This window comes from Lycium ferocissimum, chromosome 6 (genome assembly GCF_029784015.1).
Source record: "Lycium ferocissimum isolate CSIRO_LF1 chromosome 6, AGI_CSIRO_Lferr_CH_V1, whole genome shotgun sequence".
Taxonomy (NCBI): Eukaryota; Viridiplantae; Streptophyta; class Magnoliopsida; order Solanales; family Solanaceae; genus Lycium; species Lycium ferocissimum.
Genome location: NC_081347.1, coordinates 23,421,536 through 23,443,702, shown reverse-complemented (window position 1 = coordinate 23,443,702; position 22,167 = coordinate 23,421,536). Strand labels below are relative to the sequence as shown.

At 41.5% G+C, this 22,167-nt stretch overlaps 1 protein-coding gene across 1 annotated transcript; it reads left to right on the top strand.

Annotated features, from left to right (window-relative positions):
* The first annotated feature begins 17,523 nt into the window (after positions 1–17,523).
* LOC132061218 (uncharacterized) lies at positions 17,524–18,201 on the top strand. Its single transcript, XM_059454071.1, has one exon. It carries the CDS (start codon positions 17,524–17,526, stop codon positions 18,199–18,201), a length of 678 nt encoding a protein of 225 aa, XP_059310054.1.
* The last annotated feature ends 3,966 nt before the right edge of the window (positions 18,202–22,167 follow it).

The following is a 22,167-nucleotide window of genomic DNA, read 5'->3' as shown; positions in this document are numbered from 1 at the left end:
CTATTGGGACGAGCCTGATTTGTTCTGAACATGCGATGATAACATCATTTGGCGTTGTATTCCTGAAAGTGAAGTGATGGCGATTCTAAAGGCGTGCCATGACTCTCCTGTTGGGGATCATCATAGTGGTAATCGGACTGCGGCTAAGGTGCTTGAATGCGGTTATTACTGGCCGACTATCTTTCATGATGCTAATCTATTGGTGCGGTCTTGTGATCAATGTCAGAGGCAAGGGAATATAGGCAGAAGGCAAGAGATGCCTATGAATTTTGTTATGGAGGTAGAAGTGTTCGATGTCTGGGGGATTGACTTTATGGGACCCTTTGTGAGTTCGGGTGGCATGAAATACATCTTGGTTGCTGTGGATTATGTGTCAAAATGGGTAGAAGTGGTGGCTTTACCTAATAACGAGGCCAAGAGTGTTATGGGGTTCCTCAAGAAGAACATATTTACTCGCTTTGGTACTTCGAAGGCTATAATCAGCGATGGTGGATCCCACTTTTATAATAGAGCTTTCGCAGAATTGATGGAGAAATATGGTGTAAAACATAGGGTGGAAACACCTTATCATCCTCAGACAAGTGGGCAATTTGAAGTATCCAATCGGGAGATCAAGAGTATTCTAGCAAAAATTGTGAATGCAAATAGAACTAATTGGGCCCGCAAGCTCGATGATGCTCTATAGGCATACCGGGCTACTTTCAAGACTCCTATTAGGATTTTACCCTTTAAGCTTGTTTTCAGAAAAGCTTGTCACTTGCCGGTTGAATTTGAGCACAAGGTTTTGTGGGCTTTGAAGAAATTGAATATGGATTGGGAAAAAGCGACCAAGCTCAGGTTGTTTCAACTAAATGAGATGGATGAGTTTCGGTACCAGGCGTATGAGAGTGCAGCATTATATAAAGAGAGGATGAAGCAATATCATGACAAGAAAATCCTAAAGCGAGAGTTCTACAAGGGTGATCCTGTCTTACTGTTTAACTCTCGGTTGAAGTTGCTACCGGGTAAGCTAAAATCAAGGTGGTCTGGTCCGTTTGAGGTGGTAGGTGTTTCACCCCATGGAGCGATTGAGTTGAAGTCCGGAGATGGAACTCGGACATTTAAGGTGAATGGGCAGAGGTTGAAGCACTATCACGGGATGGTTTCGGAAGATAGAATTGTTGACCAATACCTGTTGAAGCACCTCGGAACGAACAATGATCTGGTGTACCCAGATAAGGAGTGAATGGCTACTACCATCGTGTCGCGACGTTAAATCAAGCGCTTCTTGGGAGGCAACCCAAGTGTAATGTTTATTTCTTTTTTTTAATTATTTGCAGCATATGGGGTAATGTTTGTTTTGGTACAGGTGCAAAGGGTAGAAACTGGAGATGATCTACGCCAGAATTTACGGTTCGTATAAAACATACGGTCCGTAGAAGGAAGCGGAGATTAAAGAAGAAAAAAATGGTTCTCTGTTAATGATCTACGCCAGAATCTACGGTCCGTATAAAATATACGGTCCGTAGATGGAAGCAAAGAACGTGAATCAGGTAAAAGCTCTTTCTGTCCTTAATTTACGCCATAACTTACGAACCGTATAATTTATACGGACCGTAAAAAGAAGCGTAAACCAAGGATCGTCAGATCAATTCACCGTCGTAGATCTATGGACAGATATACGCCCCGTGTAATTTTTACGGGCATAGATTGTGAGCGTACAGGGCCAGGTAAGTTTAAGTGAAAAAGGCGGCTAGGGTATAAAGAATAAAGACGCAGTTTCTTTTGCTTCAACTTCAAATCAAAACAAAATTTGTTTCTCTCCTCTTCCAACTCAAATTCTGCACATCCCTATAATTCCTCCACTACCAAATCACACACCCACTACCAAATCACATCCCTAAAAACACTCCCCACACATAATCAACAACCCCTCACCACCATAACCAAAAATAAAAACCCTTCTCATCTGAAAAAGTTGAAGCAAAAAGCAAAAGCGGTCATTTTCTTTTTCTTACTAATACTCATCTATTTAATCAATCAGCTGCATCTCTATCAGGTTTGTTGATGCTCTCATACTCTAGTTATGATCTCATGTGTGATTTCCTAATTAACCTTAATGTGTGATTTATGGGATTGTTACTGTATGGGGTATAGAAGTTTGAAATTAGATAGGGCGGGGATTTAGTTGTGTTGAGCTGAGCAATGGACTCATGGGGAGCGAACATTTCGACACCCCTATTGGGTCGGTGGGCATTTCGAGTGTATATGTCTTAATTGATATAACAATTCGTTGTACCCACCAATTGTTCGATAAAATGCTTGAATGAGAAAAAGAGTAGATTGGGGTGAAGTCTGAGTAACCCGACATGATACGAGCAAAATAATAGGGTTCCATGCCTAAGAATAAGTAGTTGAATGCATAGGGGTCTTGGGGAAGTTGGGTAACTAAGTACAGAGAAGGTATATATACGGACAGCTTTATGGACCGTAGAAATTCTACGGATCGTAAATCTATGTTGTATATATATCATATGCATTGAGTCTCTCTGTTCCTGTTTTACGACATAACCTACGGACCGTAAAAATTCTACGGACCGTAAATTGTGTCGTAAAACAGTTGCTTCAGTTCCCAAAAATTCCTGTCCTAAATCTACGAGGAGTTTTACGGAGTGTAAAATCTATACGGACCGTAAGACTCCACCGTAGAATCTACATGAGCCCGCATGTCATTCTGTGACCTATCTACGGTCTCTTTTACGGATCGTATATTTTTCACAGTTCGTACATACTAAAAAAAAATTGCGTTTGTAACTTAGCATCCGTGTCTACTTGTTCATTAGTGTAGATACTAATATGTATTCCACAGGTATAGCTGTCACAAGGGGTTCTGCCCAGGGCACAAGACAGGGCCGAGGGCGAGGCCGAACCCAAGTCAGAACTAGGCCCCGTGATCAGGACTATGTGAGTGATGAAGACTAGGTTCCTGTTACACGAAACATGAGGCAGCAAAGAGCAGCCTAAACTCCGGCACATCCCCCGTCTGATAAGGGGACCAGCAGTGATGGGGAGAACTCATCAAGCTCCCCTAATCTATGTAGTCGCGAGGAGGCGACAAATGTGCCGGAAGAGTCTGATATTGAAGAGGCGGCATTCCTAAATGAGAACAGAATGAAGGAGAGGTCTGAACATGCTGTTAGGTTCTCGGTCCAAGGCTCGAAAGAAATATATGATAAAGGGCTAGAGCCAAAGAAAGAAGGACAGGGTTTCCGCCGAAACATCTATGAGGAGAGGCGGATCAGTTTCAAAGGGTTGGAATATTTCCCAAACATACAGGCTATCATTGATCACCATGGATGGGGATTCCTTAGCCAGCTACTCGGCACATATGTACCATCTATTGTGAGAGAGTTCTACGCCAACTATGCGGCGGAGATAAACAATAGGTACAAGCCAGCCCAATAAGCAAAGACAGTGATACGCCTCCAAAAGGTGACTATTAGAGGTGTAAGGATTGATTTCTCCAGCAAGGCCATCAACCGATTCTATTTCGGGGACAATTATGAACCGCCGAAAAACACTGATGAGTTAGACTATAGATTGGCGGGGAACAGGACTGATATGATGAAAGAAGTACCGTGGGTGGCCTCGGTGATTGCCAGAGGGAATCCAGTTTGGTGCACCAAGTCTAGTGCACCGATAAAAAAGAAAGGTCTTTCAATGGAGGCACAATTCTGGTGGAGTGTCCTAATGCATGGACTACAACCAACTCAGATAGATAATCAGCTCACTATAAGCCAGGCGATTTTAGTGGCTTCTATCATGTCCCGGTGTACAATTGATAGAGGGAAATTGATAGCCGATGATGTTCGAATGCGGGCAACTCAGCCTGGCCTTTTGTTGGTCTTCCCGTGCTTGATTACGGCCCTTTGTCTGAAGGCTGACATCCAGAAGTTTCCATACTGGGACCATAAGTTTGAGGCAAAACACATCTACAGTTTGCTAAAGAGCCAAGATAAAGAGGTTAAGAATAAGTTGGCAGCAGCCCGAGGCGGTGTGACAGCCCCAGAATTTGTGCGATATGAGTCTGACCAGAATGAGGATAAGGGCATGACATTAGAGGAGACCCCAGAGGGTCTAGAGACCGCCGCCACGCTAGTACCAGATCCTACAGTGGTTCCAAAGTCATCGTCGGGCCCCACTTCATCCGCAGCCCCTGGGGTTGCTACTGAGCCGGTCCCCACGATTGGCCCACCTGCTACCAGAGTCACCTCCACATCTACAGCACTTTCTGGAGGTGTAATGATTCCATAACAGATAGAACTTCCATGACTCATATGTAAAGACGGACAGAGCCGATCGACAGATCACTAGCTTATTAGGGAAGTTAGAGAAAGTTATACCACGAGCAGTTCAGAAGGAGATGGAGCTGCTACAGGAGTCCCTTACCCAGTCAGACCGTTAAATTCACTCCAGATTTAATGGTATTGAGAGGCGAGTACTTGAGTTGGAGAAGGTATCGTCATCAGCAGACCTAAAGTAGTGAAGAAAGATATTACTCAGCTTAAGGACAACGTCCTTGCGCTTCAGGTAAGGGGGGGGAATGTTTGAAAATCCCCCTCAATCAGTAATGCCGATTGATTTGGAATCTTTAGTGCCAGTGGTGTGACTTTCAAGGAAGGAGTTCTCATCCCAAGATAGAGGCAAGAGGCTGAGATCAGAAGAAGATGGTGAAGGGGTCGACCCAGTGGAGTTAGAAGAGCGCCAGCTGAGGCATGCCACGCCGCTATCTATGGTTGATTTCCACTACACAGGGGCATCGAGCAGTTTGGATCCCCCTGTTGAGCAGACAGTACCTAGAATTAAGGTACCAAAGGAGGTCGGGATGTCTGTTCCACTAGCGAACACACTTCCGCAGACTCAGACCGAGCCTTCCAGCAACAAAATTGACCCAGCACCTACCGATACTGATGCGGTGGGGGCATAGCAGGAGGAGCATCACACAGTCTAGTGCCTCAGGTAGTCCTATCCCTTGTCTTGTCTATGCTTACGATAATGCACTGAGGGCAGTGCATGATGCTTTAGTTGGGGGTGGGACTATTTGATAGTATTGTAGTGTAAATATGTGTTTAGGAACCCCCTCGGCTTTTCTTTGCCAGAGTTCTTTTCCTGAGGGGGGTTTTATTTTGTTGAAACTGGCATGTTTAGGATGTTGCTTAGGTTGAGTAGAGTAGTTTTGACTTATTTGGTATTGTTCTGTAACTGATGGCATGTTGTTATCGTTGTTGGAAATGTTGGACCCCTCAAAATTTTGAAAAATGCATACTTAGAACAGTTGTTGGTTAACATGATTGATTCTTTATATGACATTATGATTGTTGGGGTATTGTGTGTGATGAATGACTACTTAGGAGTTTAAAAAAAAAAAAAGAATTGTCCTTATGCCAATGTGTGTGTGAGTTGTTGGTTTGGTTCTGTTTATGCATGTATAATCTAGAACTTGCCCAGTTGGTCGTGTTTGTAATCCAAAAGTTAGTTTGGTTGTGAGATAATCTTAGGCTTTCTTTGTGTAAATAGTCACTTTGCCTAATTAAGCCTTACCAAAAATTAAAAATATCCCTAATTTCCCTTTTTGATCCTTTTGACCTTTTTCTTGGCTAGCCAATCATGAAACCTTACCCTTTGTGCAATTAATCCATCTTCGCACTCGTTCCCTCCTTGATGCTACTAGATAGATGAGGCAAAATGCCTAAGTTGGGGGGTGAATTAAATGTGGAGTAGATGTTAAAAACATAAGTTTAGGGGTGGTGGATTTTGCTAGTGGAGATTCGATGTGGTAGTTGCATATATAAAAAAAAAAAAAAAAAAAAAAAAAGAATAGAAAAATCAGAAAATTGTAACACAAAAAGAATTGTAAGTTGGTTAGGAATAAAACCACATCGAGGTCGAAAACTTGAAAGAAAATAAAGGGGTTGGAAATAAAAGAGGTGAATTAAGGTGAAGAGATGTTGTAGTGTTCAAGGAGGGTGAGTCACTAATATCCAAAAAGTATCCTACCCGTCCCTAAGCTTACATTACAAGCTAAAACAAGTCCTAATGTGATCACAACCGAACGATCCTACGATGAAAACATAGAAAATAAGGGCAAGCCTATGGTATTTGCATGTGTAGATATGAATTTCTTTGTGAGTGTGAGCGTTTTCCTCTTCTCTTTCGTCTTCATCCCATTCTTGTTGTATATATATGTGTTGGGACATTCTTTAGTCTATGTGAGGGCATAAGGATGAGAATTGAGCAAAACAAAGTGACCGCCTAAAGTAGCGTTTGTGTGCATCATAATATATTCGATAATGTAATGTCATTCATTGAAGCTTCATTGTTAGTCATAACGTTCTTGGGTTGTGCATATGGTTTAAAAATAGAAAAATGGGGTGTTCCTTGGAAGAAAAATGTGCATGCCAGGAGTTCAGAGTCAAAACCAATGTAGACATCATTACTCTGCGATATCTAAGTGGTAGATTGAGTCATTGTGTTGTGCGACTTGCTTGAGGACAAGCAAAGACTTTAAGTTGGGGGTGTTGATGTGCCGTGAAATTATGGCACATTCGATGCTCTTTGGCTATAAGTTTTACTTGTTTTTGAGCAAGTCTTGGTCTTTTGATGTATTTGTGATATGTTGCAGGTGTTTAACGTATTTCGGGAGCAAGTCGTGGAAATGGAGTGAAAAAGATGTTCAAAGAAAGAAAAATAACTGAAGCCTGATTTATACGGAGGAACATATAGACCGTAGAATATTCACGGTCCGTAAAAGCCATCATAGATGCTTAATAGTAAGGCCTCAGACCTGAAGAGGAAGTCCAGACAGAAGTACGGACCGTATATTATTTACGGTCCGTAAATCCCACCGTAGATTGGTTCCAGAGAAGTCTTAAAGAGAAGAGGATTTTACGGACAGGTTATACGGACCGTATAATATTTACGGTCCGTAAAAGTGGATCGTATATCTGATAACTGGAGAAGATTTGATGGAGAACTGTTCATTGATTCTACGGACCGTATAAAATGTACGGTCCGTACATTGGTCCGTCGGAGGAATTTTGTCAATCTCATTTTGGACGACTTAGACTCTTATAAATACCTTATTTAGGTTTCTTGTAAAGCACATTACAGCAGAACTCAGTTTTATTTCCCTTAGCACTAGTTATTCATAGTTTTGGAAGTCTTTTGGGAATTACAAACAATTGTAATTAATTTCTCTTTAATTCCAAGCAATCAATTGTAAGCATTATGTTCTCCATTATTTCTTATTGTTCTTCTTCCTCTATGAGTAGCTAAATTCCCTTACTAGGGTTGTGAACCCAATGATGGGTGTTTTGTGATTGGGTTTGTGATTGATATACACATAATGGATTATTCGAGTTTATTTATTCTTCGTTCTTCATTCATAATTAATGGTTGCAAATATTGATTAAAGCCATAAACCTTGCTTTATTTGGGAAAATAATTAGGGTTGGTGAGAATAAATAACAAGGACTCAAAGCTTTAAACTTTGTTTAATAAATTCACTTAGGAATAAGAAGAATTTACTTAGCATGATAAATCGTTCGTCATAGTTACTTTCTTATATTTGGGAAAATAATAGAAAGAGATAATCTTTATTTATTGGGAAATAGTAGAGATTTATATAGAGATTAAGTGTATTCATATAATGATCCATTAGAAGTATATTAAGATCAATACCCATGATCATACACTCTATCTAACGGGGACACAACCTTAGTTTCTTTTACCATGAATTACCACCCAAAGCAATTAGTTAGCAATTAGTCATAAAAACCCAACTTTTACAAAAATTATCGGATTAAGACATTAGACTTAAATTTAGCATTCTACGACTTTAGTAACCTTTTCACACCATATTCCCTGTGGGATTCGACCCCAACCTTGTTGGGTTACTATATTTGAAAACGTCCGCGTTATACCATTAATAGGTGTAATTTGAGCGTATCAATCATCAATAAACACAATCACAAAGGAGTCATGGAATGGCCTAAAGATGCCATTCATCAAAGTCATGAATGCAACCGGAGCATTGGTAAGCCTGAATGATATCACCAGAAACTCATAATACCCATATCCTGTCCAAAAAGTTGTCTTCGGAATATCTTCAACTGGTGATAGCCTGAACACAAGTCAATCTTCGAGAACACTGAAGCACCCTGAAGCTAGTCAAATAAATCATCAATACGAGGCATAGGACACTTGTTCTAAATAGTATCTTTGTTCAGCTGGCGATAGTCAATGCACATCCTTATAGATCCATCTTTCTTCTTCATAAATAACACAGGAGCACCCGAAGGAAGACACTCGATCTAATGAACCCCTTGCTCAATAAATCCTGTAATTGCTCCTTAAGCTCTCTTAACTCGGCAGGTGCCATCCGATAAACAGGGCGAGTGCCCTGCTCTAAGTCAATATAGAAGTCAATGTCGTGATCGGGTGGCATACCCGGCAAATCGGTTTGGAATACCTCTGCGAACTCGATCACGATGGGAATGGACTCAAGGGGTGGAGATCAACAGTAGTGGCATGCACATGAGCCAGATAAGCTAAAAACCCCTTGTTGACTAGTTTCTTTGTCTGAAGGAAGGAAATAATCTTCTTCGGAGCGGGCTTGGAGTACCCCTCCACTCAAGTCTTGGAATGCCCGGCATGGTTAAAGTGACTGTCTTGGCATGACAGTCCAAGATCGCATGATAAGAAGAAAGTCAGGTCATACCCAAAATAATATCAAAATCCACCATGTCAAGAATCATCAAATCTACCCAAGTGTCATAACCCATAAAAGTAACCAAACACGATCGATATACTCGATCAACCACAACAGAATCTTCAGTCGGAGTAGACACAGGAATAGGTACAGCTTTGCTATCACAAGGCAAATCTCAATCAACGGCATGATATGCAGACACATATAAATAGGTGTATCCAGGATCAAATAACACAGATGCTGCTCTACGTCGGACAGAAACGGTACCTGAAATAACAGCATCTGAGGCCTTTGCCTCGGGCCTACCTGGGAATGAGTAACACTAGGCCCCACCACGTCCAGACTGAGATCCGCCTCTCGAACTCTAGAACCCACCTCTACTAGCCTAGGATCCACCTCTAGGACCCTGATGACCACCGCAGTCTGACTGAGCATCGCCCCTCGAAGAAGCACCACCTCGGCTACCTGAAGATACTGGAGTCCTTTGGGGCTGATAACCCTGCCTGGGTCGTAGACAATCACGAGAAATATGACCAAATTCTCCATACGTAAAACAAATCTTAGAAGGCGGAGACTGATAGACCGAAGCTGAAGACCCGACTGGAACAATCCTATCCACTGGTCGAGAAAACCAGCTCTTAGGAGCCCTCTGCCTGGGTGGCCCACTAGAGGAATCCTGCAAGGCTGAATGCACAGGGCGGCTGGAATATGGCTGATACGGCCTAGAAGACAGACCGGCGCTTCTCGAGCTGGAACCACTATAACTCCCAAACTATCGCTGCCTCGTCTCACTAACCCCTCCAAATGCATGGGCCTTAGCGGCCTCGACTAAAGAATCATGCTCAACGATGGACTGGAAAGAAGCCCCCATAGTCACAAGCTAAAGGCAAGGAATCTGAAGAGAACCAACGAGCCCACCAACAAAACGCAAAATCCTATCAGGCTCAATAGGGATCAAAGGAGTTGAATAACTAGCCAAGTGCAAGTAGCGAGTAACATAGGCCTCCACAGATAATCCCCTCTGTTGTAGATGTAGAATCTCATCCCTACATACCTTTCTCAAAGCTCGGGGCGCATACTTCTCAAGGAAGGCCCGATGAAACTGCGTCTAAGTCAGTGGAGGAGAACCCTCTGGTCTACAAGCAATAAACTACCACCACCAAGTCTTCAGGTCTCTGTGAAACTGGTAAGACATATAGTCAACTCCATGGGACTCAACAATCCCCATCCTATTTAACAACTCATGCATGTCCAAGATGAACTCATACACATCCTCTCCAGAAGTACCTAAGAATCTCGGCGGCTCTAACTTTCTAAACTTTTCAACTAAATCCTGGTCAGTCAAGGTCATAACATGGCCTGTCACGGGCCTACGATCATCTCCCCGGGCTGGCACTGCATCAATCTAGAAAGCCATAGCCGCAAAAGAGGGTCTGCTGCACGAGTTGATCTCTGCTCAGGGGTCTGTGCCCCAACCCTAGTCTGCGATCTTCCGCTCGGAGAAGTAACACCAGCGGCAACCTGCTGGGCATCCAAATGGAGTAGAACACGAGCCATAGTATCATACATCATCTGCTCTCGGTGGCCTCGAGGTGTGCCCGAGCTGGAGCCACATCATCCTTAGAAGCCTGGCCTCGAACCTGCTGAGCCTTAGGCTCTAGCGACGGAGACCTCTCACGTCGTTGCCCTACCGGAGGAGCCCTACTTCTGGCTGGGGCAGCCCCGCGGCCTCTAGCTCTACCGCATCCTCTAGCTGTCGCTCGCCCCCTGGTGCCAGCCGTAGCTGCGGGCTCTGGCACCTGGTCTTGGGCTATCGTAGCTCGAGTCCTCACCATCAGTTGAGAGAAGAGATAAGAGTCAGATATCAGTAAGAGATAAGAGTCAGATATCAGTTTGATTATTCCAGATACCAATTAGAATAAAGTAGCACGAAAGAAAGTGAAGATTCCTAAATGTCCTATAGCCGCTTGTAGATAAGTACGGAGCTCATCGTACCAATCCACGAGACTCTACTAGACACGCTCTTGTATTATAGATCGGGTAACCTAGGGCTCTGATACCAACTTGTCACGACCCAATTTCTCTAAGTTATGCGGGCACCTACCATTCCCACCTCGGCAAGCGAACCCTTATCCCAACACTCTTAAAAACATGAATAAATAAATAAATAAGCGAAAGAGATTGAAATACGTAAGTCTGACGATAATGGTATAAGAAAATGCGGAAGTAACGAAATACATCAAAACCACCCCAGAATTCTGGTCTAACTAGAATATACAAGTCTGGAAGTAATAAAGATACATCAATAGTCTCGATATGTCTCAGAATATCAAATAAGACATAAATAAAAGAAGAATCGTCAAGGCGGCGAACGTCCTCCTAATCACCCTGTAAGACTTCTATCAGCAACCCTCGAACTACTATCAACCACGAGGAGTAGAGGTCGAACCCACTTGGAACTCTGCATTCATAAAAGAATGCAGCAAGTGCAAGTCAGTACAAACAACAAGTATTAGTAGGTATCATAGGCCGACTAAGACTAGCGAACATATATAAAGACGATAAAGCGAGATAAACACATAAACCAACAAGGACGAGTCAACAATAAGCCATATCCATGGTACAAGTCATTACTTATGTTGTAGCATCTAAACCCAACTGTGCCAAGTTTCAATATAGCAACTCGAATCATTATATCATAGTAATATCACAACAACCAACAAAAAGCAAGATGCAACGCAATGCAATACTGTATGTAGGATGAATCAATGCATATGCAGCTTTGTACAACATGTCCCGGACGGAATGACTCCACGTCTCGGTGATCATGACCCATGGGAAACCCACAAAGTCCATGTACCACTCGCTCCAGAATATGACCTCGGATCACGAGCACACTTTCACGATCTCGGCAAGGACCTCGGGCATCGGATACTCCATTGTTCCCAGCAAGAAACCTCAGGCAACGAACACTCATCTTTCTTTTACGCTCTCTGGTAGAAACCTCGGAGGCTACACTTTCTCACATATCATCATCAGTACCATAACCATGCATATATCAATGTATCATGGAAATGCGTATGAATATGATTAAATGTGATATCAACAACTAATATAATCCAAAACAGCACCATAGATGGCACACAAGTAACATCAACAATAAGACTACACAATAAGCCACAATGAATCACTATTCTTATCTCACTATCGAACGAGTAAGTATCGCAATATCAAATCCATGATATATCACTTGCCACAATTATCAATGTCTCAATGTAATAACGAACCCACAAGTAAATATATCAAGATGAGTCAATAACACAACGGTGGCTAGTCCCAAATCATACAACATGGCCCAACTTAAGACAATATCCATCCCAACTTCATACCAGAAGGCTTACACGACAATATCATCTAAACATACGCTTCGCTAATCGAAGTCTCACCATAAGGTAAACCGTAACCTACCTGGAAGGCCGAACAGCAAAGTCTCCAACAATCAATCCTTAGTCTTCCCTTTCCTTTGATCCTCGAGATAATGAAAGTCTAACATATCCGAATCATGGAATTAGAATCAAGAAGAACATCAAATAAACCCTACTTCTATTCAAGACCCAAATCTCCAATCTATGGAATAGTAGTTTAGGAACTACAAGGGTGAAATTAGGAATCTAAAGGTCTCAACATGAAATTAAAGCTCTAAGTGATAAATTCCTATCAATATCAAACTAGAAGAACCAACAATTTACTCAAATTCGGATTCTAGGCAAAACCCCCAAATTTGGGTATAAACCCTAACCTCTAATCCCACAGTTTAGCCACTAATTAGGAAGAATCATGCTATAATAGGTTCTAATCATCAATTCCATGCTTACTAGAGCTAACCGAAACAATAAATCATGATTTAGAAGCCTATAAGGAACAACCCAAGAAACCTTTTTTTAAATCATCAAATACTTAATGAACTATCATGATAAAGGAATTCTAAGGTGATTAAGGACAATGGAAAATTAAAGGAATTAGAAGAACTTACCACCTAGAGTTTCCCCAAGAATCACCTTGAAAAGCTCTCAAGAACTCTAAAGTCAAAATAATAAGGACAGAGGGACTTAGGGCTTTTAATGCTCAGTTAATGAATTAATCAGCCCGATATCTCAAGCAACGGACAGCCGGGACTACCGCAAATGTCCCTCTCGGCGGCCACTCGACCTCCATGACGATCCAACTCACAAATGCACTTGGGCGCCGATCTACGCGACCGCTATAGCGGGTACCAAAACCAGATTTCCCTAAAATAATCACAATCTCAACCCGAAATCCCGACTATCTCTCGAGCCCATCTGCTCACATACCACATACACATACACACACACACATAAAAACAAGCTACGAACACACTCGTGGCCTCAGAATTCCCAACGGAGGTCGTGTTGACCGAGTCAACCCCCAATAGCTCTACATTAATTTCCCAATCCAAGTCCCAAAATGCACCCGAATGCATTGGGAGCCGAACTGAATATACGCACAAGTTCTAAAAGCCCATCCGGACCTCTCGGAATCGACGGGTTTCCGGAAAAGGTTCATTTACCCAAAGTCAACTTTGAATGAACTCCTTTTTGCTTAAAGCCCAATTTTCCCAAAAAGTCACCCAAATCAAATCCAAAACCTTGGGAAGCGTGCCATTGGTCCCATTAGGTCAAAAGTGAGCTAACAAGCTCGAGGAAAGGTCAAAAAGTGCCGAAAAGATTACAACAACTAAGCGGGTCATTACAGTATATTTTCTTTATGCATGATCGACGAAAGAAACGAGAAGAATTAATTTTTTTTGTCTCCATTTTTGCTTAAAAGTTTTGGATCAAGCATATTTTTAGTAATTGCATGTTATTGACGTTTTATTACTTGAATGTGTTGTTCCCTTAAATATGTATAGACTTTGGTTATTATTATTACTACTCATTAAGCATGTTCCAGAAAGCTTAAAATAAGGCACGTAAATATCCTTAAGTTGGTTGAAACAGTGATAATAAATGGTCGTAGAGGTTTTAATTTGAATCAGGGGAATTTGAGCTTAAAAATGAGTTACCGGTTTTTGGGGTTCAAAATTTAAAATAGTAATTTCTCTGGCCTAGATTATTTTTAAGGCCAAATTAATAAGTTCAATTGTGAATTTGAGTGAGATTGAGTTCCGATTTATTTGAAACCCCATTTTGAAATTGAAAGAAAAGAGCGGTAAAAACTTTTATAAGTGAGCAAGATGGGTTACGAATGACTTGAAAACCTGTTGTCAAAGAAGACTCTCGGAAGAGAGTTTGTTGGGCTACGACCCAAATCAAAAGAATATAAAAGTGAATTAATTAAAGTAATTTTCAACGATAAATTCGGAAAGCGCTACTACCGATGAATCATTTTAAATAAAATTTACCTACCGTATTCAAAGCTGGATTAATTGGGATGGATAAACTTTAAGTACGTTAGATGCTTATCTAGGCACGGAAAGTGGGACCGATCCATAAAGACCCCAAAAGCCATGAGATAAAAATAAAAAATTATGGTAAGGCTGGAAAGCGCTGCTACCAGGACATCACACATTAACAAATTAAAAAAAAAATACGACAGTTTTAAATAAGATTGAAACAAATCAAAGAACTGGGATTTATGCACTCTTAAGCTCATGAACATAATGTATCCTAAAAATTAATTCAAGGGGGATATAAGTTTATAAAGCAACTATGCTGGAACCACGGGACTCGGGGGTGCCTCACACCTCCCCCCCGGTCAACAGAATTTCTTACCGGAATTTTTGTTTTCGCAGATCAATAATTAAATAGTCAACTTCTCTTTTGATTAGGGATTCAATAAGGTGATTTGGAACACCAAAACTCAATTCCAAGTGGTGACTCTGTAACAAATAAATAATCCCTTCTCAAAACGTCACTTCAATTGGAAAAACTCTTTTTTAAATTCTTTAAGTGGGGGTAAAAAAAAAGGGGTGTAACAATTTGTGTCAAGCTAATCAATTTAAGAAGCACTTTTGCTAATATTTGAGCAGTGTTTTGTGTTTGGTTAATTTCTCAAAAGTGTTTCTTGAAAAAAGTTACTTTTTTTAAATTCAGAACAAACAATTTTTTTGCACGGATTGTCCTTTATATGGACTAGTCTTTCATTTTTTCCTCTCAAATCGTTGGTCTTTAATTTTTGTCCCTACTTCTCATTTAATGAAAATTTGTGGGCCAAAGTACCTTTTTTAGCTGGTCTACAAAATCAGAGATTCTGGGTTCGAACCTAGCAGTAAAAAAAAAAAAAAATTGCAAGGCAAGGTTTCATAGAAACTATGCTTATTCGGGCAAAGTAACATAAAAGCTATGCCTTGTCTGGTATAGTTATGGAGAAATTAAGGGATGGAAGGGCAGAGACCTTTGGTGTCCCCTCCAGTCAAGAATTGGGGCCTCACAATCACTAGCCAATATGCTTTTCTCTCATGCCTTTCTTCGTTCATGGTTCGATATTCTGGTGTCCTAGGCGTAGAGGAACCACACCAATCCATCCCAAGGGTTTCTCGGGCCTATTCATATGGTACGTAACATAATTCTATGATACCAAAATTAAGTTATCTAGCATAAGTTTATAGAAACTATTCTTATTCGGGTAAAGTTACATATAAACTATGCTTTGTATGGCATAGTTCTGTAGGATAACTAAATTTCAACATGGCATAGTTCTGTAGGATAACTAAATTTCAACAGAACTATGCCAGACAAGGCATAGTTTCTATGTAATTTTGCCCGAATAGACATAATTTATATGAAGCCTTTGCAAAATTAGGTCATAGATCCAAATTTCTTGTTTTATTTTTTTTTAATATCAGGAATATTTTCGGCCACTTTTTTATTACTTAAAGTGCCGAAGGACAAAATTAAAGACCAGCTATTTGAGGATCAAAAATTAAAGGCTACTCGAAGATAGGGCAATCGTGAGAATTGCCCCCTTCTCTCATGTGATTTTATCTATAAACTACTATTCCCTCTGCTCCATTTTATGTAGTACTATTTTATATTTGTGACCAACATGCATAAATAATTCAATTTTACAACTTTATGCTTTTAGTACAACAAATATGTCACGGCAAATCACAAGTTAAGTATATTTCTTTTAAAATTTCAGAGCACATAATTCTTAATTGTTCAGTTGGATAATTACGATCCCAATGAACGGAAGGCGTTATCACATGTCACAAGATGAAGATGATATGCTTGGAATCCCGAGAATGGATACTTTGGTGGTGGAGAAGAGTTATGCTAAGTTCTTTTTTTAAAATATTGTCATCACCTTATGTAGGGGTGTCAAAGGCGGGTTGGGTTGAGATTGAACAAGTAAATATGGGCTGAATTAATAAAAAATGGTTTGGGCTAAGATTGGATCAAAAGTTGTTTGGGCTGAAATATGGCTAAAAATGGGCTGGGTCATGACCCGCCAACTTAACCCAGTTATTTTGAAGGGTCTATTTTTTAGAAAACATTTTTTGTGAAAAATATTTTCGTCGTATTAAACACACCCCAAACTTATAAGATACATGATATAACAAAAGTGAATTCATAGAAAAAAAAAATTAAGTCAATTTCAGGCAATAAACCAAATTGAAGTAACTCTTAAAAATAGGCTAAAATTGAGCTAAATTGAAGATCACTTTAAAATGAATTATGTTGGGTTAGGCTAAAATCTTTTTTTTTTTTTTTTTTTGTTTTTGCGCGGATTGCCTTTCATTTGGGGTGGTCTTTAATTTTTGCCCTTCAAATCGGTGGTCTTTAAGTTTTACCCTTCGCTTAATACCCCGAGATTATGAGTTCGAACCCCAGCTCAGTAAAAGAAAAAAATTCACAATGCAAATTCTGCGTTAATTTGGGCCTTAAAGGCAAAAGTTAAAGACTACCCCCAGCGAAGGGAAATCCACCAAATTACCCGGCTAAAATCAACATAATAAAAAATTATCTTGAACCCAACACATAAATTTTGCGCTTGTTGGGCGGCCCATAAACTTTTGTGCCGATATCTTAAAAATAAATCAACTTACAAAAACATGGGCTTATCATATTTTCTCCTAATTCTAGGGAAGTTGCATTTTGTCAAGTAGAAATAGTCCTTTTACCTCTTCTGGGAGATGTCGGAAAGAGTAAAACAAAGTACTACTCCACTTGTTGATGCTAGTTTTGCCATGAAATCTGCCACTTGGTTAGCTTTCCTGTAACAGAGCGAAATATCAACCTGAACCCAAATTTACTACAATAACTCTCAATCATTTGAATTGTTTTTTAAGCCTGTCTCTTTCTCTCTCTAAGAAAACCCAACGGTCTTCTTCCCATCCCCCACCCTCTAGCTCACCCCCCCCCCACTCTAACCCCGGCCAAAGACCTCCCGGGTAAGTTGTCTCTCTCCTAGGGTTTGTGACGACCTATACCCCGTCCCCACCCTCTTCTTCTCTATCTTCTTTCTCTTACTCTCCTTTCCTTCTCTGCGGCGTTCCCCACTCCTTTCCGGTAGATTTGAGTTTTCCGGCGTGAACGATGAAGTCCCCGGCGTGAACGATTGATTCGGCGTTAGCGGAGTTCGTTAGCGGAGTTGGTACCTCTCGCTTTTTTTTTTTTTTTTTTTTTAATTCTCATCATCTTCCTGCATTAATTTACATTCTTACATTACTTATATCGTTCTTGTCGTAGTAGTTACACTTTCATCTAGATTATTGCTAACTTGTGTTTTAGTATTGATTCTTGCCTGTTTGAATGGTTATATTTGCTTTACTGGCTTTGGTAGACGATGGTGGACTAGGGTCATGTTCTCGGACGGGGGTGAGGATTGGAGGGGGTAGGTGGGTTAGGGAAGGCTCTAGTCTGCGAGTAGGGTCTTGGACTATTGGGACTCTAACGGGGAAGTCCATTGAACTAGTTAGGATTCTTAAGAAGAGGAGGATTAATATAGCTTGTGTCCAGGAGACTAAATGGGTAGGATCCAGGGCTAAAGATGTGGACGAGTATAAGTTATGGTTCTCAGGTAGGTCGAGGGATAGGAATGGGGTAGGCATTTTAGTAGATAATGACTTAAGAGACCAGGTGGTAGGGGTTAAAAGGGTCAATGATAGGTTGATAACGATTAAGCTGGTCATTGAAGGGTTTATTTTACACATTAGTAGTGCTTACGCGTCGCAAGCGGACTTGGGCGAGAAAAGACGTTTTTGGGAGGATTTGGACGAGATGATGAGAGGTATACCACCCACTGAGATGCTATTCATCGGAGGAGATTTCAATGGGCACATTGGGTCAATTTCGGGGGGATATGACGATGTGCATGGAGGTTGTAGTTTCGGGGACAGGAACAGAGGAGGAGTACCTGATGTTGGATTTCGCAAAAGCCTTTGGGCTGGCGGTAGCCAATTCGAGTTTCCGAAGAAGGAGCACTGGTAACCTTTCGTAGTTCGGTGGCTAAGACCTTGATAGACTTTTTACTCCTTGGGAGGGACAATAAAGGTCTTTATAAAGACTGCAAGGTGATTCCGAGTGAGAATCTAACGACCCAGCATAAGCTCTTAGTGATGGATTTAGAAATCAAGATGAGGAAGAGAAAGAGGGTCGTGGATGACAGGCCTAGGATCAAATGGGGGAGTTTGACCATGACGGGTGCCTTGGAGATGAGGGAGAAGTTGAGAACTATGGGAGCTTGGGAGAGTAGTGGGGAGGCGACTAACATGTGGGACAGGATGGCCAGTTGCATTAGGGAAGCGGCTAGAGAGGTGCTGGGGGTCTCGAAGGGTAGCCGTGGTCGGCACCGAGGGGACTGGTGGTGGAATGGAGAAGTTCAAAAGAAGGTGGAAGCAAAGAAGGTGGCGTATGCGAAGTTGGTAGACATCAAGGATGATGAGGAGAAGCGAATGAATAGGGAATTGTATAACATGGCCAGGAAGAAAGCAAATTTAGCGGTTACGGCGGCAAAGACAACAGCTTTTGAACTCCTGTATGCAGAACTAGAGAACAAAGGCGGGGATAAGAAGTTGTACCAACTAGCCAAGGCGAAGGAGAGGAGGGCGCGTGACTTGGTTCAGGTGAAGTGCATTAAGGACGAGGATGACAGGGTACTGGTAGAGGACGCTCTCATTAGACGGAGATGGCAATCATACTTCCACAAACTCTTGAACGACGAAAGGGACAGAGATATTGTGTTGGGAGATTTGGAGTACTCCGAGAGGTGTCGTGATTTTGGATATTGTAGGAGTATAAAGGTTGAGGAAGTTAAGGGGTGTTGTTCATAGGATGAGTAGGGGAAGAGCGACCGGAGACGATGAGATTCACAGGGAGTTTTGGAAGAGTACAGGCAGGGCAGGTTTGGAGTGGTTGACTCGGTTATTTAATGTCATCTTTAAGACGGCTAAGATGCCCGAAGAATGGCGATACAGTACAATGATTCCATTGTACAAGAACAAGGGCGACATTCAAAGTTGCAACAACTACAGAGGGATCAAGTTGCTAAGCCACACTATGAAAGTGTGGGAAAGGGTGGTGGAGATGAGGGTGAGGAGAGGCGTGTCTATCTCAGAGAACCAGTTCGGATTTATGCCGGGACGCTCAACTACAGAAGCTATTCATCTTGTACGGAGACTGATAAAGCAGTATAGGGAGAGGAAGAGGGACTTGCACATAGTATTCATCGGCCTAGAAAAGGCATACGACAAAGTGCCGAGAGAGGTTTTATGGAGATGCTTGGAGACTAGAGGTGTACCTGTGGCGTACATTAGGGCGATCAAGGACATGTATGATGGGGTCGAGACTAGGGTAAGGACTATGGGAGGAGACTCAGAGCACTTTCTAGTGGTGATGGGGTTGCACCAGGGATCAACCCTTAGCCCATTTTTGTTTTTCTTGGTGATGGACGGATTGACGCGGCAAATTCAAGGTGAGGTGTCATGGTGTATGTTATTTGCTGATGACATAGTCTTGATTGACGAGTCTCGCAGCGGAGTTAACGCTAAGCTGGAGATTTGGAGATAAACTCTGGAGTCTAAAGGGTTCAAGTTGAGTAGGACCAAGACAGAGTACTTGGAGTGTAAGTTCAGTGATATAGTGCATGAGGCGGACTTGGAAGTGAAGCTTGGCACCTAGGACATACAGAAGAAAGGTAGTTTCAAGTATCTTGGGTCTATTATACAAGAAAATGGGGAGATTGATGATGACGTCACACACCGTATTGGTGCAGGGTGGATGAAATGGAGGCTTGCCTCCGGAGTGTTGTGTGACAAGAAGGTGCCACCAAAACTTAAAGGCAAGTTCTACAAAGTGGTAGTTAGACCAACTATGTTATATGGGGCGGAGTGTTGGCCAGTCAAGAAATCTCATGTTCAGAAAATGAAAGTGGAGAAAATGAGAGTGCTGCGATGGATGTGTGGGCACACTAGGAGTGATAGGATTAGGAATGAAGTCATCCAAGTCATCCGAGACAAGGTTAGAGTAGCCTCAGTGGAAGACAAGATGCGAGAAGCGAGGCTGAGATGGTTTGGGCATGTGATGCGAAGAGATGCAAATGCCCCAGTGCGGAGGTGCGAGAGGCTGGCTGGCGACGATTTTAGAAGAGGTAGAGGTAGGCCGAAGAAGTATTGGGGAGAGGTGATTAGACGGACATGGCGCATTTCCCCGCTTACCGAGGACATGACCTTAGATAGGAGGGTATGGAAGACTCGTATTAGGGTAGAAGGCTAGTAGGTAGTCGCGTTTATCCTTTCTTACAAGTAGTTATATTGCTCTATAGTTTCTTGTCTCTTGATTTACGCGAGTATCTGTGGTTTATAATGGCTTATTTACTTTCATTGTTTTCATTTTCATAATTGCTTTGATTTGTTTGCCCGTATCTGACCTTTCACATGCCTTTTCTTGAGCCGAGGGTCTTCCGGAAACAGCCTCTCTACCTAAGGTAGGGGTAAGGTTTGCGTACACTCTACCCTTCCCTGACCCCACGTTGTGGGATTCACTAGGTATGTTGTTGTTGTTGTTGTTAACCTTCTTCAAGATTTGAGCAGTTTCTATACATCTCCTTGATCATGTTGGTGACCATCAATGAGTCTAATTCCAAATGAAATTTCCTGAATGCATTTTGAACACACCATTTACCTCCATAGTATGTTGCTTTAGCCTTAACTTGATTATTGCTACTAGTACTGTCTAGGGATAGAGAACCTTCCATGCCTATGCGTTGAAGATACCAATAAATAATAAAAATTCAGAGGCGGAGTTAGAATTTGAAGTTTGTGGGTTCGGGATGCTAATTCGTCTAAGTTATTGGGTTCTAAATTAATAATATATACATATTCAATGAATTTTTCAAGATGAATACAGGGTTTGAACCAAAGTTACTGGGTTCGGCCGAACCCGCAAGCCATATGCTGGCTCCGCTTACCATCTGCGTTAACCTTGAAGGCTTGATCCAAGAGACCCCCATCTAATTAATGATTGGTTTTAGTCTTTCACAGTTGCACACATATCAACCCAGTTTCTCGTAATCTTGACCTTTGAAAATGTAGTATCTAAACCTGCTTTGATAATCCGGCCTATGTTGATACTTCCATCTTGAATATATCATACTACTACTTTTGGTCACCATATTTGCAACCAGCTCCTCCACATTTCCCAAACAGAAATAACATGAGTGACATGTAGAATCAATTTGTTACATATCCCACCACATTCTGAATATTCCATTAATGGTGTATGATGTCAAAGGCGGGGCCAGAATTTCAATTTTATGAGTTTTGGATTTTAGAACGGCTACTTTAAGTGTTGATAATTGGGTTTTAAATTAAATATTTATACATATTTAATGATTTCTCGACACAAGTATATTGTTTGAGCAAAAGCTATTGGGTTCGTCCGAACCTGTAGCCTTGGCTCCGCCCCTGTATCCCAGGAGAGCCTCAAAGTATTTTCAGATCTGAGAAGTGGTCTCTATTTATAAAGGAGTTTTGAATACTGTCAGTTTGAGGGTTCCAACAACAATAGCATGTGGATAATATTCTATTGCTAAAATTAGAGATCACCTCATTAAAAGGTAGCTTACCCAAGAACAATCGCCAAAAAATGGAATGGCTTTATGTCATTCCTTCTTAAGCTTCATTTGCTTCTGACCAATTGCTTGCCAGGCAGTTTTATTGGAGTATTGGCCATTAGTGGTGTCACTCCAAACTGCATAATCCTTGTGATTAGCGTCCCTAGATTTCAATGCAGCAAGAGAATATAGATACAATCTGAAGTCCAAACTTCAGAATGATATCATCAAGTGGGACCTTGTTTGTCAACAGCCTCCACATAAGAAAAGATCCCTTTGAAAGGTACATCTTTCAGCCAAATCTGACTAGTTGTTACTTGTTCTCCTCTGTCTAATACTTTTCC